The sequence below is a fragment of the Humulus lupulus genome, chromosome 7 (genome assembly GCF_963169125.1).
Source record: "Humulus lupulus chromosome 7, drHumLupu1.1, whole genome shotgun sequence".
Lineage (NCBI taxonomy): Eukaryota > Viridiplantae > Streptophyta > Magnoliopsida > Rosales > Cannabaceae > Humulus > Humulus lupulus.
This window is the reverse complement of record NC_084799.1, coordinates 118,990,274-119,007,251: the sequence shown is the minus strand read 5'-3', so window position 1 is coordinate 119,007,251 and position 16,978 is coordinate 118,990,274. Positions and strand designations below refer to the sequence as shown.

The 16,978-nt window shown below is 39.1% G+C and overlaps 1 protein-coding gene across 1 annotated transcript; it reads left to right on the top strand.

Moving 5' to 3' along the window:
- The first annotated feature begins 12,327 nt into the window (after positions 1 to 12,327).
- LOC133788582 (CASP-like protein 5A2) lies at positions 12,328 to 16,245 on the top strand. The gene is made up of 4 exons (XM_062226105.1): positions 12,328 to 12,712; positions 12,810 to 13,130; positions 14,837 to 14,969; positions 15,780 to 16,245. Exons 2-4 carry the CDS (start codon positions 12,922 to 12,924, stop codon positions 15,969 to 15,971), a joined length of 534 nt encoding a protein of 177 aa, XP_062082089.1. The 5' UTR covers positions 12,328 to 12,712; positions 12,810 to 12,921; the 3' UTR covers positions 15,972 to 16,245.
- The last annotated feature ends 733 nt before the right edge of the window (positions 16,246 to 16,978 follow it).

Genomic DNA, 16,978 nt, shown 5'->3' with positions numbered 1-16,978 from the left:
CAGTATGCCCGAGGCAATCGTGCAACGTTTCGTGTTTTTCGTATCTTCGTGCTGCGATATATCGCCCCCTATAGCTGCGATATATCGGCATACGCTGATTATTTAAACACGAAATTACACATTTTTAGCTTAATTTAAATTGAGTAAACAGCCTTGACTAAGCCCTCTAACGTTTTCAAAGCTGCTGACTGACCTTAGAGTATTCAAATTTTAACCTTAATAAATTAAATCCTCAAAATACTTAATCATTAATAAACCCATACATAACATGTGCTATTATCTAATTGGTTCTTATCTAAATCTTATAGTATAATAAATATTATCCTCAATATCAGTCATATTAATCAAACCTTAGGTTAAAATTAATATTCCTAAACTATAGGTTAAACTTAGAAAATCTACAAGTACTACTATGAGTGTCCAAATAAATCCCGGTCTGAACCAAAAATCCACAGTCATAAAAATAATACTATTATTACTATAATACTACTATCTAACTAGCTAAGTAAAGTTCTTGGACTCTACAAAGAAAGGCCATGTCCTACGATTTGTCCAATACTCCTAAAAAATGGAGGACCTAAAGTGGAGGGTGTTATCAACCATAATGGTGCATCTGGGGTAGCTATGATCATAGTGTATCACCAAATGATCCACACACTGAATAAGTGTTGTGTTCAGGTCCGGGTCAGTAGAAAGGCGACTAATGAGCTGGTGGGAGTTGAAGCGAATTAGCCTAATATTGGCAGTATCCTGATCTAATTCTCTATATGGGTTACCTTGGCCAGTTGCTGCCCCGGACGCAGCTCGCTCTAGATCAGGACCCTGATTATCTTTAGGAGCTCTCCTTTTGCGCACCAATGGTGCCACATCTTCTTCCTCCTCAGTGTCTTAAATGGCGGGCAAGACTTCCTGATGAGGGGGGGAGCTTGGGAAGAACAGGAAGTGGACCTCGAGTTTTGAGAGCCAGCGCCTGGCCTTTGCTGATCAGGTTGTAGGCCACCATGGTAGAATCGTTCACTACCTAACGGAAGTCCTTCTCCTTCGAAGGAAGACGAGACAACGTCTCGTATTGACCCCCAAGGGTCTCAGACTGCTCTATCCTCGCGAACATAGCTGCACAAGGAACGAACTCAGTTAGAAGAATTAAAAAAATGAAAATGATGAGAGAGTTCATGTACATAATTCATACAGCTAAAGGACTTACGAGGGCGGTTGAAGTATCGATGATCACAGTTCTTGAAACCATTTGACATAAAGAACTGGTCTTTGTAGTCATTTTGATGGCTAGGGAGGTTAATGATGGATGCCGAGTTAGGGAAGCGAGTGAGGTAGTAACAGCCGTCACCTCGCCCCTTCTGATTAGGATTGGCCTTGAGGCAAAAGAAGTACATAATATCTGTTGGGGTGGGGACTTCCCACTCGTGCCTCAAAAATAAATATTTTAACCCCGCCAAAAGCCGATACGAGTTCGGGGGGAGCTGGAACAGAGCCAGTTCGACATAGTGTAGAAAATCCACGAAGTACTAGTCTAAGGGGAGGAAGGCACCTGCCTTCAGGTGCTCATCACTCCAAGCCCAAAGTCATCTTCCAGAGGGGCGCAGCTCTGCTCTCCTTCCAACGGAGGTTGGGCGAGGAGGACAATGATTCTCATCTCGATCCCATGGGTCAGTAGTATCTTGTTGACTTTCCCCTACGACATTATTCAGGACATGATGTGCTCAGCATCGAAAAAAGCGTTGGGGTCAACAATAAGTTCCCTCTCCACCACTAGACTGAAACGAGGAATTGGAGATTCGGATGTGATATGCTTGTCTATGTTCTTGTTCTACATAGAGGAACTCGCGACATTTTTCTTTGGTTGGGCCATGGTCTAGCTCACCTAACGACAAAGCGGTCTATTAGTGGTGACCTACAATGATAAAAGGTACAGTGATTTGAGGGTTTAAGTGGTGTACTTTTCATTATTCAAAAGTTACACGAGCTAAGATGTGTCTTAGCATCAACGTGTGGTTCCACGCGTAGTCCTAGGCCACGCGCTATGAATTTGTGAAATTCCCTGATACTTCGGGATTCTTGTGTCAGACTCGTCAGGCCCACTACTTTTCTTTTGAAAGCGGTTTAATGCAAAACCGCTTAAGGAATCGTGACCCTTAAGCTACCCAGAACCAAACTTAAAAAACCTCTTAGCTTCTACATCCAAACAGGTATCCTAACCAAATTACCAATGACATTGCAAAACCTAAAAAATTTGACCAATTTTTTAATACCTTATTTGTAAGCAAGTCTAGTGTCGTTCTTTTAGCCTAAAACAGGACCCTATTTAAACTTAGACATGGCCAGAGCACGAAACAATATTGAACAAAGAATGTTTTTCGAAGTAAAAAACTCACTGGAAAATAAAGAAATGAAAGATTCAAACTAGATGAGAAAATACTTTCAATTTATATGGTTGTTCGATGAGAATGTCGATGCGTCCACAAGTAGGAGCTTGAAAGCTACTAAGAAACTGAGAGGCGATGAAGGTTTTTGGAAAAAGTTTGAGAGAAAAGGGAATTTTTGTTTCTAAAATGAAAGTTTTTGAATGCAAATGTGGTAAGGTTCAGGTCTGATCTCCCTATTTATAAGTAAACTTTGAGAATTAATTCGAGTCATCCGATTGGGTCAGCTGAAGATCCAAAGGCCAATATTAAATGATTTGTGCAACGGCAAAAAGTTAACAGGACAGTTGTCACAGTCCTCAAAACCCGAACATACACCAATTACAAATGACCACGTATTCAATACTCAAGTAGTAGGTAGGCATGATTTTACATGACAGAAGCCTAAAAGCCCCTACTATGCGTGTTAGAAAGTGATGACATCATGCACGAGCAGGAGCTTGGGGGGCAAATGTTGTACCCTAAAAATTAGCACAAGTTTAATCACTCAGCTAAGGATACAATTTGCATATGAATATATGGAAAAGCAGACAAGTAGAACATCTAGCTAATGATGATGTGAGCAGCTTGAGTTTGGACTTGGCAATACGACATTCAGGTAATTATCAGACCGCCTCTAAGGATGACGGTCCAGTTCGAGACATATAGTGGCAAGATCCTTCTTAAGGCGCTCTAAAGTTAATCTGAACTAAGGTTTGGATAATCTTCAATCACCAGCTCGATGAAGATGTTCAGCCCATGGAAACCTGGTCAGGACGCATACTAAAGGATCCTGAGAGACATGGAGGCTCTTTATACGCTCATTAATGCCCATGTTGTATTGCATATTTATCCTTTATTATTCGAGATAGTAGAATTATATTATGTTATGTAATCATATCCCAATGTAAATGGGAATTATCTGTATTAAATGCACAACATATTTATGCACACGATTACCCAAACCCGTCCAAAAAATTCCACTATAAATATCAGGGATAATGGACAAGAAAAGGGACGACATTTTTGTATTACTGAAATTCTGCAGAAATTGTGAGAAAAGAGCAATAATATTGTCACGTGTACTAGGTGAATTTTAACCACTGAACCACGTAAAATTGTGTGTGCACGAAAGGGTTCTTATAAGTTCATTACAATTTGCAAATAAGCACTAATATTCTTATTAGATTTCTAAAGCTACTATTGGCGAAAAATCGCATCAACAGAAAGACCTGGAACCTCGCTGTAAGAAGGCGAGTCAGGTCAACAGCGCCACTAGAACCATGTTTTTGCACTTGAGTGATAGAGAGCAAATCAATATCAACGCGGTCCACTAAAACCTCCTTAGAGGCATCAACAACCACACCAGCCTTCAAACATAGCTGAGTGGTGAGGGACGGAAAGAACAGTCGCCCTATCTTCTTTTTCTCTCACCCAACAATCTGCTTAGCAATAATTTTTTCCACATCAATACTATGGCCATCCATAATGCAAGCTAGTTTGCAACCTATCTCATGAGCTCGTTGTTGGTTTAGTAATGCTTCACAAACAAGCACGCTGCAAGTGTGTGATTGTTAATGTGGACAATAAGTTGAGAATAATTATGCTATTGAGGTTGTTATGAGCAACCTCATTTTTATGCCAAGCTCTTTTGATGTCTTCTTGGCTTGGACCTTGCTCATGAGTAAGTTTATATCGTGTATTTGTGTTATTATCATGATCTATTTATCGTTTTCATTGCTAATTTTGAGAGCGCATAAGTCTCGTTAATTTATTTTCATAGTTAATAATATGTATTAATATATGTTTAGTATAGTGTGCTTTGATGGAAATAAAAGAGGGGATTAGTCTTGCTAAAGAGGTGGACTTGAAAAATATTTGGATTGAAACCGACTGCTTACAAGCTCTACAACTGTTGAAGAAAAATGACAGGTACTGTAATGATGTAGATGGTATCATGGCTGACATTTTTTCTTTACGCTGTAATTCTGGATTAGTTGATTTTTGTTTTGAACGCGGAGATGCTAACCCTCTCGCTCAATGCTTAGTTGCAAATGCTTGGAACCGAGATTTGCTCAATTTTGCTCGTTCATTCTTTGAGAGAGACTTGCGTATTCTCTTGTAATCTTTCTGGTAGAATGAATATTTTCTCTTAAAAAAATTATAATATGTTTTATAAACAAAAGTTCAAACAATATTTGGACATCAACACCTCAAAATTAAAAGGAAAAATCAGCCCATCTTTGTTCATAACAAAAGGGAAATTTGATTTTTAATGCAATAAGTCACAATCCGTTTGAAAAATACCCTATCCCTATAAGTCTCTCGTTTTGGTCCTACTAATGCCGTTACTACCCAAAATACCCCTGGCATAATTTTCTCAAACTCTCTGTATTCTCTCCCAAAATACCCGAACCAAGCAAACTTTGAAATCGATAGGCCTCGATTGAATCCGTAGAACCCAACCTTCATTGTCTTCCACGAACACGAACAAGGGCTCCCAAAGGTCGGACTTGACGATCGGAGAAGGGGAAGGAGAAAACGTCGAGCAAGCCAACCAAATTTTTAGGAAACAACCTCAAAGAAAGCGAAGGTGAGTGATTTCATTTTTAATCTGCAATATGTGTATGTGCCTGGTTTTTTTTGTTGCTTTTTGTTCATAAGATAGATCAGGGCTGGCAATGAAGAAATCTGGGTTTTTTTCGATATTTTCATGAAACTCGATAGAAATCGATAGGAATCGATAGGAATCGATAGGACTCGATAGTATAGGATGAGGAATGGATTAAACTGTGCTCGATAGGCCTCGATAAGAATCGATATGACTCGATGATACAGGCTTTGGGAATTTTTAGAACCTACATCGATAGGAATCGATAGGACTCGATGATACACGACTTTGGGAATTTTTAGAACCTACCTCGATAGGAATCGATAAGACTCGATAGGACTCGATGATACAAGGCTTTGTGAATTTTAGAACATAACTCGATATGAATCAATAGGACTCGATAAGACTCGATGATACACGACTTTGGGATTTTTAGGACCCACCTCTATAGGAATCGATAGGCCTCGATAGGGACTCGATGATACATAGCTTTGGGAATTTTTAGAACCTGCCTCGATAGGACTCGATGATACAAGGCTTTGTGAATTTTAGAACATAACTCGATATGAATCGATAGGACTCAATAAGACTCGATGATACACTACTTTGGGATATTTAGGACCCTTCTCGATAGGAATCAATAGGCCTCGATAGGACTCGATATGACTAGACTTTGGTTTTTTTGCCTTACCTCGATAGGCCTTGATAAGACTCGATAGTAACCCGATTATATTATTCTTTGTGATTTTGGAACCCACCTCGATAGGCATCGATAAGACTCGATAGAACTCGATTGTTTCTGCCTCGATAGTAACTGCCTTACCAGATTGTTTTACATTTTTAACATTTTTTTTAACATTTTTTTTTTTCCAGATGCCTGAACTTATTGTGCCGTTGGAGAAACACTTTCCTGGCCGTGTCACTTATAGGGGTAGTGCCTACTTGGATACCCTTATAGAGCAGTTTAAGAGGCATGGACTTATTGAAAGGGCACAGGCATGCCCGTTGGGACAGTTCTTTAAGGCAAAACCGTTCAGTTTTTCTGGGGTTCTGCTGCATCAGCTAATGTTGCGTAAGGTAGAAAGTAAGAAGCTTGAAGAGGGTCAGTTCTTCCTGGGCAACACTCTGTGTAGATTTGGTATTGTAGAGTTTGCCCTAGTTATCAGGCTAAATTTTGGGAAATCACCGTCCTCAGATGAATTGAAAGAGCATCTTTCAAGTGATCGGATCATCCAGGAATATTTTAATGGTGATTCGAAGGTTAGTTTTGGTCAGTTGGAAGATGCATTGAAGGCCTCCACAAACCCAGAAGATGCATTTAAGTTGGGTTTGTGCTATTTGATAGAGGGGGTATTGAATGCCCCAGAGAAGACAACAACGATATGGGGAGATTCCCTGAGGATGGTTGAGGATATTGATTACCTTTTCAAGTATCCTTGGGGGAAGTTGTCATTTAAGAAGGTTAGCAAAGGCCTTCAAAAGGACATGAAGAAGCAATTGACACACTATGAGGAGAAGAAGAAAGAAGGGTCAAGCAAAAAACAGAAGGAGGCGAAGTATAGTTTCACTTGCTATGCACTCGCGCTTCTTTACTGGGCTTTTGAGGCCATGCCTTCTCTCGGGAGTAAGTTCGGTGAGAACAGTGGGAATCAGATTCCCAGGATGCTCAACTGGGCTACAAAGATTGATATCACTATTTCGACAGCTCTGTTGGCTCCTATATTCACCAATCGTCGAGTAAGTTCCATTTTATCTTGTTAAATGTCACAAATTAATTGATTAATGGTTTATTTTATTAAAGTTTTTCTGACACATGTTAGTCAACTATGCAGTTAGTGGTATTTTCCATGCTGAAGCCACGTCCCGGTGAGATAGTCTACTACAATAGCCTCCCAGAAGTTGATTCCAGGTTATTCCCTGAGTTAGAGGCTGGGACTGCAGTGGATGAAGTAGTGGTGCCTGAGAAGGAGGCAGAGAAGCTAGCAGAAGTTGCAAAGGAAGCCTCCATTTTTTATGAGGATGTCCCGAGGGTTGATGAGGGCACTTCACAGGCCTGTGCAGCTTCATCTAGTCAGGTTGCCCAGCCTGATTATGAGCAACTTCTACAGAGGCTCAAGAGGGTTGAGGAGGGCCAGGCAACCTTACTACAGAATCAGACCACGATCATGGCTCATCAGACCACAATCATGGCTCAGTTGGCGCAGGTGCTTTCACTGGTCTCAGGTCGATCCACCGACGTAAAATCAGATACAGAGTCTGATATCTTGCCTGCAGACTACGAGCGCGGTGATCAACCCTCCACTCCACAGGCCCAGACATCTGTAGCTCCTAGTGATGCTGACAGTCCCAGTGTATGAGTACTGCAGCCCAAGGAGGCAGCTGGCCTTGAAGTTGTCAAGAAGAAACGCAGGCCCAAGCGTTTTGATGACTTCACCGACCCAACAAAGAAGGTCAGACTAGATAAACAGGGGCTAGTTGCTGAACCACTGAGGAAGTATGACCCACAGCAGGAGAAGAGCTTCCATAGGTGGATCATCGGGAAGATCGACAATAAGAGAGACCGCAACGTGTATACTAGGACGCACGGTGTGGCATGGTTCTTACAGTTGCACACAGTCCAGACTTGGCTTTGGGATTCGGTATGTAAATTACATTCATGTTTTCAATTCAATCTTAAAATATATTGATGGTACTAACGAATTTTTATGTTTTTTTAGCATATTGATGCCGCTTTGCACATGCTACGTCACCGACGCCACTTTTACCATGCTGCATTTCGGCAGGATGCTGTGATCATGAACACCACCTTCCCCCAGGTGTGCCTAGGTCGTTGGAATCATTTCAGAGAGACCGGCACTAAGTATACATGGGACGACGATGTGCTGAGAATGTTGAAGGGCGATGATAATCAATTCCTTGTATCATGGAAAAATGTGAGTGAAGTATATTTTGCCTTGCACGTCGAGAAAGCCGCACATTGGATCGCCATTGAAGTCTCCATTCCAACGTGGTGCATCAACGTTTATGATTCCAACCTTAGCATGCTCAGTCTCGCTCTGATGGAGGAAGCGATCAAGCCTTGGTGCTTATTGTTGCCTTCGTTATTATGGTGTTCTGGCATGTTTGACGACCACGAGGACCTCCAGGTATATCCTGAGCAGAATGCAAAGCCTTTCTCATATTGTCGTATTCCTCCAAAGGAGTGTCCTCAGACTAAGACAAGGTATTCCCCTATTTAATTAGTGGATTTTTAAATTTGAAAATTAAAGTTATTTTTATCTTTTATTGACACAAAATTGATTATATGCAGTGGGGATTGTGGTATGTTTGCCATCAAACATATCGAGCATCTGGTTGCCAGGCTACCACTCGATACTGTTATCGATGAGAACATCCAGCATTTCAGGACCAAGTGGTGTGTGGACCTATTCTATCAGAATTTGGCCCTGTGATGCTCTTTACATTTTTGTCTTACACATCTTGTATAGTATACTATATAGTTAGTTTTGTATATTATTTTTTTTTCCAAACAATATTTTTTGAAAAAGTTATTAAATAAAAAAATATTTAATTCACATAATGTGTCTGCCTCGACATCCAAACACACAAAGTATTAGACGAAGTATTCCATATGATAAATGCAGCAAAATCAATTAAATAATTACATAACACAATATTTTAAATCCTAGCCTTACATGACTTCCTATTGTATCCACTACCACCACATCTGCTACACTTACGTGGCTTGACAATCTTTTCCCCGCGTGAAGCATAGTAATTTGTCTTTCGCCTACCCACTTTCTGTTTCCTAGGCCTTCCTACAGGGGTTTTCTCAGCGGGGATGCCGACAACCGTATCTCTGATGTGATCAGGGATTACCCATTCATCCTCGTTCCCGACAAGGTAAATAGTATCTTTATAACTGTCCTTCAATGCCTCGATTCTATAGTAAGGGGAACACAATGAGTAAATGTTTATGCTTCTTTTTCTGGCTGCAGCAAAAGCATGTACACAAGGTATCCCAATGGTTTGGAACATGCCACAAGAGCATGATTTTGTGGCCAAGTTCACCTCACCATCACCATTACCATCGACCACAAGAAATTCGTGATGACCAAGGACTAAAAAGATTGCTTTATCACCTATTTGCTTCAAATCCTTTTCCATCTCAGGTGATAACACTGTTGTTGCTTTTGCAGCTCTTTCATGTCTATCTGCAAACCAAGACTGGAGAGTGAATCTTATGAATTCAAGAAACATGGCGACTGGAAAGCTCCTTGCCTCCTTGGTCTTATTGTTAAAGCTTTCTGCATAGTTACTCGTCATGATATTGTATCGGTTACCAGGAAAATAAGCACTACTCCACCTTTCAAAGCCAATTCCCTCTAGATATTGAGCAATGGGCGGATCAATTACCTTAATCTTGTCAAAGAACTTGTGAAATTCCGTTCTTCGAAATACGTACGCTGCACACCCCATGATGTCTTGTACGTGGTCAGTTTTGAATTTTGCCACAACATTCATACAGATATGATGGTAACATGCACCGTGATACGCATCTGGGAACACAAGCTCCAAAGCATGATTAATGCTTTTATGCCTGTCCGATACAAAAGCAAGGTTCTCAACGTCCCCTATGGCTTCCTTCAATTTTCTCACGAAATAAGTCCAAGAGTTATGGTTCTCACTGTCCACCAATGCAAACGCAATTGGAAACAACTGGTTGTTTGCATCCAACGCAACAGCACAGAGCATGTGGCCACCATACTTATTCTTCAATAATGTGCCATCCACACAAATTACCGGACGATAGTACTGGAAACCACACCTAGAAACACCGAGGGAAAAGAAGCAATACAAGAAACGACCATCTTCTGCTACAAAATCAGTAATTGTACCTGGGTTCTTATACTCCAACTGACACAGGTATCCAGGTAACTTGGAGTATGATTCCTCAAATGTCCCTCTGACATACATAAGAGCCTTTTCTCTGCATCTCCACGCCTTCTCATAGCTCATTTCAACCCCAAAATGGTGCTTCATGTCCTCCCTTATGTTGTTTTCCATGTACCGAGTACCATCGGTAGCAAATTTCCTCTTGATTAGGTGCCCAACAACCCATGGTGATGCTTGACGGTGGTCCTTATCTCGAATTTCTTGTGAGCAAGTGTGTACTTCGTTGTATACAGTAATCTCGAACATTTCAGATCGCATTTTTTTCTTACCCCTCAATCTCCAACTACAATCAGGATCCTTGCAGGTAATGTACCACACATCAGTCCCAGATTTCTTCACCATAAACTCAAAATTATTCTTCATCGCAAATATGGATGCTTTGGTTTTCAATTCAAGCTTGTTCTGAAAGAACTTCCCAAGGTGCAATTCTCCTGAAGCTTTGCTGGTTGAGGAATGATGTTGATGTGAGGCCTCTATATCCTCTTTGGTGAACATGGGAGCACTCCATGTTCTACGATCTTCACCTAAGTCCAATGGAGAACTCCATCTAAAACTATCATCGGTTCTACTTGGACCTAGACGACTACTGCTGGTCCCAGGTGTTTGCCGGTCTTCTATTCTGCGCTCCTCATCTACCATAACATCTGAACTCTGTGTTGGAAAATCTGCCCTAACATCTGGCCCACCAAGATCTGTTGTATCAGCAACAGGATCGTCGTTGACATAAGGTTCGTAGCCATAGGGATCGTACTCCGCCGTGTCATGCACATATGAAGGATCTCTAACCGGGATATCATCATGGACTATGACATCTGGATTTGTCTCGGGAACACATGTTCCAACATCACCTTGAGTTCCTTTGAAACCATGACATGGACGAGAAATGTTCTCTTCAAATCGAACTTCTTTATTAACGCTGGCAGAAGCCGATGCATTTCTTACACCTCCCTTCTTAATCAATGTGACACATAGAGGAATGAACTTCTCTACAGATTTCGATGCTAACCCAATGAATGCACACACATGCCTATCATTTTTTATAATGGTAGGTTTGACGGATTGTGATAGGCATGTGTACGGGACCTCAATTTTCAAGTCATGCATACATTTATCCACTTCAAGCTCATCGTACAGAATGTCAAGCAGTTGCTCATATGTCACACCCTTCTCCACGGGCAGAACTTGATTTTCAGCATCTCTGAAAATCCAATCCCTATTTTCGAGTTCCCAAACACCATTGAATGCAACAAATACGAAAACAGTCGAATCTGCAAAAAAAGAAAAAAAAACAAAAAAAAAAGGTCAAAAAGTTAAACTACAACATAAAACAGAAAATATCGATTTCTATCGATATATGTCGAGTCCTATCGAGGTCACACATATCGAGTTTTATCGAGTACAGTCGAGGACTATCGAGGCAAGCAATCCAATTAAACTCTTATACACATATCGAGTTTTATCGAGTACAATCGAGGCAAACAATCCAATTAAACTCTTATACACCTATTGAGGTTTATCGAGTACAATCGATTACAATCGAGTTATTAAATCCAATTAAACTCTTATACACCTATCGAGTTTTATCGAGTACAATCGAGGCAAACAATCCAATTAAACTCTTATACACCTATCGAGTTTTATCGAGTACAATCGAGTTATTAATTCCAATTAAACTCTTATACTACACGTATCGAGTGTTATCGAGTACCATCGAGGACCATCGAGCCAGCATGCATGCAACAGATCGAGACCTATCGAGTTTTATCGAAACTCATCGAGGCAGGAAAAAAATCCAGAAAAAAATGCACGAAGTATCCAAAATTCATTCTGTGAAAAATTGCAATAAAACATGAAGGCATACACAGATCTGTTCGAAATAAGACAAGTAATGTAACCATACAAGTTTCCTCACTACATATAATAAATATATACTTACCCATACGATTTTTTCCCCTAGATCCAAAATGAAGTTTCTTGACTTGAAAGGAGTCACAACTTGCCCCTAGATCCGAAATGCAAATTAATGGTGGCTGGCTTTTTTTGTGTGTACGAGAGTTTGAGAGATAGAGAGGGAAATAAGAGATAGAGAGTGAAGACTATGAGCAAAAGAGAGGGAAAATTATGTCAGGGGTATTTTGGGTAGTAACGGTATTAGTAGGACCAAAACGAGAGACTTATAGAGATAAGATATTTTTCAAACAAAGTGTGACTTATTGCATTAAAAATCAAATTTTCCTAACAAAACTTAGCTCGGTCGTGTTGAGAAATGTTCCTCCTTAACAACCATTAGTTGTTCTTGTGGGTAGGCATATCACCCCTAAATATTCCCTCACCATATAATATATTAAGAGAAAAAAACAAAACCCCAGTCGACGACTGTCGTCCCATACCAGGAATCTCTTAGCCAATTACCTGGCGAGTATTGGAGCACTCGCAGTCTCCAACCAACAAACCTCGACTCCATGAAACTGAAAAAACATCAGATCATCTTACTCAACGCTTAAACGCACCAAAAAAAAAAATTCCCACAGCTGAACTGATCGCTATATCGGAGGAACCAAGGATCCCTCTCTCAAATCTAGTACATCACTGCTAGGGTTTCTCTACTCGCTCAGATCTCCGAACAATCACAACCTCAGACCAACGATTGGGTTCTGAAGGTCCTTGATTCATCTGCTTTTTGATCGGAAACTCAAGCTCACTCTGTTAGGTTCCTGAAGAAAAAGGGGTACGCGAAATTTTCTCGAGAATAAGGATGCCTGACTTCTATTATTTCTTTCTTACCCTAAATTTTGTTCTTCTTTTATTGATATTGTTTTCATCAGATACCGAACGGTGGAGCTTGAGAACCGAAACTGTTGGCTTTAGGGGGTAGGATTTTGAGGATTGGGCATGAATTGAAAATTAGGGTTTGTTGTTATTTGGGGTGTTGAGGAAATGAATGTGAGCCATGCCTCGGTTCATCCAGTGGAAGATGCCCCAACTACAGAAGGAGGCAACGCTCCGAGGGTGAGGATGAAGGACTTACAGGGCATGCCCGGGACCCCAGGTGGTCTTGCTTTGCGCATCAGCCAATTCGTTTTTGCAGCTGCTGCGCTTGTTGTCATGGCCACCACTAGTGACTTTCCTTCTGTCACTGCCTTTTGGTAACGCATTCTTTGGAATTGTTTTTCCTAATTTTTTCCTGGGTTTTTTATTGTTTTTGATTGATTTATTGTTTGGCTGGTATTAGGTTAGCAATATTCTCAATATTGATTTTTTCGATTTAGAGGAACAGCCCAGTTAACCGATCTTAGGATTAGATTAGAGATTTATCATTTATGTTATACTGTTTTTTTTTAATGATACTAAGACTGGTTGCTGCTTTTGAATATTCTGTGCATTGCTCAACTCTCGGCTTCTTTCTTTTAATTATTGTTGTTGTCTGAACGGTGTTGACATAATGTAATTACAGTGGTAGTGTGTAAATAAATTTGATGCAAGGGTGCTCCCAAGATGATTAATCGAAATCCTAATAGCTTTTGGTCCATTAATAGCCACTATTGTGATTTTTCAAGGTTTTACAGATGAATACTATCTACTTTTACAAATGCCAATTGTTTAGCTCAGTGCTTACTTAAAATATAAATTCAACTACTAAATTTGTATTCAAGAAATGTGAGTTTGGGGAAGGTAAATTAAAAACTATTCTATTTCAGGTAGTTTCATTAGCATATTCTGATACCTTGGTTCCTTTTACACCTAGTTAAAACTACATAAAAATTCTGAATATGTTTAGACTGAGTATATTATGTAGCTACTACTATTGAATAGATTTATATGTATCATCACTGAACCATGGCTGTTTCTTTAATGGGATTATGTTTAGAAGCTGCCTGCTTATAAGATGGTAACTATTAATTGTGGTAGTTTACTTCTCTAAAAGATTAATCCACAAAGGGCATTATACACGTATTCACCTACAACCAAAGATTGATTATATGAATATTTCTACGTCTATATTTATTTTTTCTCCATGCTACAGCCTCCTGTGAAACTCAGTCTTTAGGATGAATGACTTATAGCAATATGCTAGGTAGGTTCACATGAGAAATTGAACGCAAGCCTCATGAGAGCAGACCATGGACTTGATCACTCAATCTATGCCCCATGAATTTCTCCATCTATATTTATTCTAAAGGTGAAGGGGAGAAAAAGAGAACAGCTTACCTTCATATGCTTGAAAAGGGTACAGAGTTATGAAGGTTTATGACCTCTAGTCAAGAAAACTTTATGTGTTACTACTGGAATAATATATAGTTTGCCTGATTGTCCTCGTTTTTTCAATAGAAAATACCTCTTATCAAATTATCTTAATGGGGGTTGGAAGTTTTAATATAATTAACTTCTTGCGATAGGAGAATGGAGGAATATTGGATATGTTTCTTTGGGTAAAAAGTGTTGTCAGGAAGGTAGGTGCTGGTTGGGTTGCATAACATAAAATAAAGAAGACTGCTGTAGTAGGAAACAAGAAAAATTGGATGTTGTTTTTCTTTGTTTCAGACAATCCCCCTATATATTTCATCATTCACTTTATGAATTACCAAACTAAAGACAAATGTACATAGACATGCTATGTTATGCGTGTACTCATTTTGGCCATGTGATGATAAAGAATATGGAAATTGAGTCTTTATATTATAACTTTGGCTATCAATATAAGCTTTGTTTGTGTCAGTGAAAATGGGTTGTTCTTCCTATGTATATTATGCACGCACGCATGAAAAGTTTATTCATGAGATCTTTCTTGTGCATGTTCTGTTTATCAAATCTTGTGGATGCTCATAACCTCTTCTGATGTTTCCTGTATCAGCTATCTTGTAGCGGCTGCTGGTTTGCAGTGTGTGTGGAGTCTTTCATTGGCCATTGTTGACATGTATGCTCTTTTAGTAAGACGCTCTTTGCAAAATCATCGGGTTGTCAGCTTTTTCACTGTTGGTGACGGGGTAAGATTTTTTAAAGCAAAAATAACTCTAGCAAATAGATAGTTTCAGGAGATGCAGTATTTCGTTTGAAATACCGATAAATGATATTTTTCATAAAAGTAGTATTCTTGCTTATTTTGATGATTCTCTCAACACAGAAGAAAGAGTTCTGGAATTACTAAATATAGGGCTATAGGTTTGCATTCATTCTTCAAGAAAGAGGATTTAATTAAGTAAGTAGGATTCAAAGAACTTAAGCCAAAATATCAAACAAAGTAGATCGATTTTTTTCATTCCTGAGGAAGTGCATATTTTATCTTAATCTTCTTCCTTAATGGTACGAAACAATAGTATTATTGGAATAAATACACAAATCACTTTAAATACAAGAAGCCGAGTAGCCGGATTGGTCCGAGTGGAGAAAAAAAAAGATTGAACTTAAAATCTTTTCTAGGGAGATCCAGTTTCCTGAAGAGATGGTAAGATATTTTGTCACAGTGGCATCTTGATACCACTGGGAAGGGTAAAAAAAATTAAGGAATCCAAAAAATTGAAAATTGGATTGATAATCCCTGATCTTGTCCAATAGGTTATACACGGTCATTCCTTCTTGCATTGTTGATTGTTCCAACATTGTTTTGAATTGATAGTTTAGATCACGGGGTGTGTTTTCCTTGAAGCAGCCAATTTATTTAGTTCTCTCTTCAAACTTGCACTTTTCATGGATTATCCATGTCAATTTTTGTATGTGCTCTTTTGTTTTGTTCAATCATTAGTTAGTTACATGGTGCTCATTTCATGTTTTAATCAGGATCCTTCTTTCTGCTGCAGATGACTTCAACTCTTACATTTGCTGCAGCATGTGCTTCTGCGGGGATTACAGTTCTGATTGACAATGACCTTGGTAGCTGCGCGCACAACCATTGTGCACAGTTTGAAACTGCTACAGCCATGGCTTTTATAACTTGGTTCACATCATTACCATCTTTCCTTTTGAACTTCTGGTCGCTAGCATCCCGGTAAGTGTATGAGAATGAAAAACTTGAATGAAATATGAGAAGAGCAGCTTCAGTTTGAAAGTTCTCTTTTTTTGCTGTGTCCTGTGTGGCCTGTACCAAAATGCCCTTGAATGAAAAAGTTGGTTGTAATTTTGTGTATAGTTTGTGTCTCTTTCAACAATACAAAGATTTCAAGTGGTGAGATGGGGCTGGTTAATATACCCCCTCAACCTGGATATTGAATATATTGGACATTTTTGACATAGTGGCAGATATTGTATGCAAATAGGTTTTGATGATCGTGTTTTTATTTGTTACAGCGTTGCTTGTCTCTGCATTTGGTTATTCCATTAGTTTTGTCCAGAGATTCTAGGAGGAAAACAGATGGAGTATCTTTTTTTTTTTTTTATGCGTTATATATGTCCATAAAAAAGACGATATGAATTATAATAACATCATAACGCATGTTTTTCAAGAAACGACAATCTCGTCCTGGGTTGTCATCATGTAACTTTTGCACCTATATTTTTTTTTTCCATTTTTTTACACAATCACTCGTGTTTTTTAATTTTATCAAAGAACAAAATTAGTTGGATAATAACCTCAGGATGGAAAAAGTTTAATTTAATATTAGTTTATAGTTTTCATATCTTAGATTAGAATTTAGATCTAATGTTGAAACAAAGAGTGTTTATTAATTTTGGAGCATACATGTACATCATATAAAGTATGTAACTAATATAGCAAGTGATGAAATTTTTAATAGTTTAAATTTTATTTAGGATAATATTTAATGTTTTTAAATAATAAATATTGTGAAATATTTTAATTTATTTATAATTTATGATTTCTATTTTAAAATTTATTATTTAAATAAATTGGTTGCCTGTGGGGATTCCCCACCCCAATAGGGAATTTTCTACCTCGCTCCCGATAGGGAATAAGTGGGGATGGGACTGGGACGGGGACGGAATTAAAAATATAAATGGGAACGAAGATGAGGGAAACACTCTCTGTCAATTCCTCTCCCTG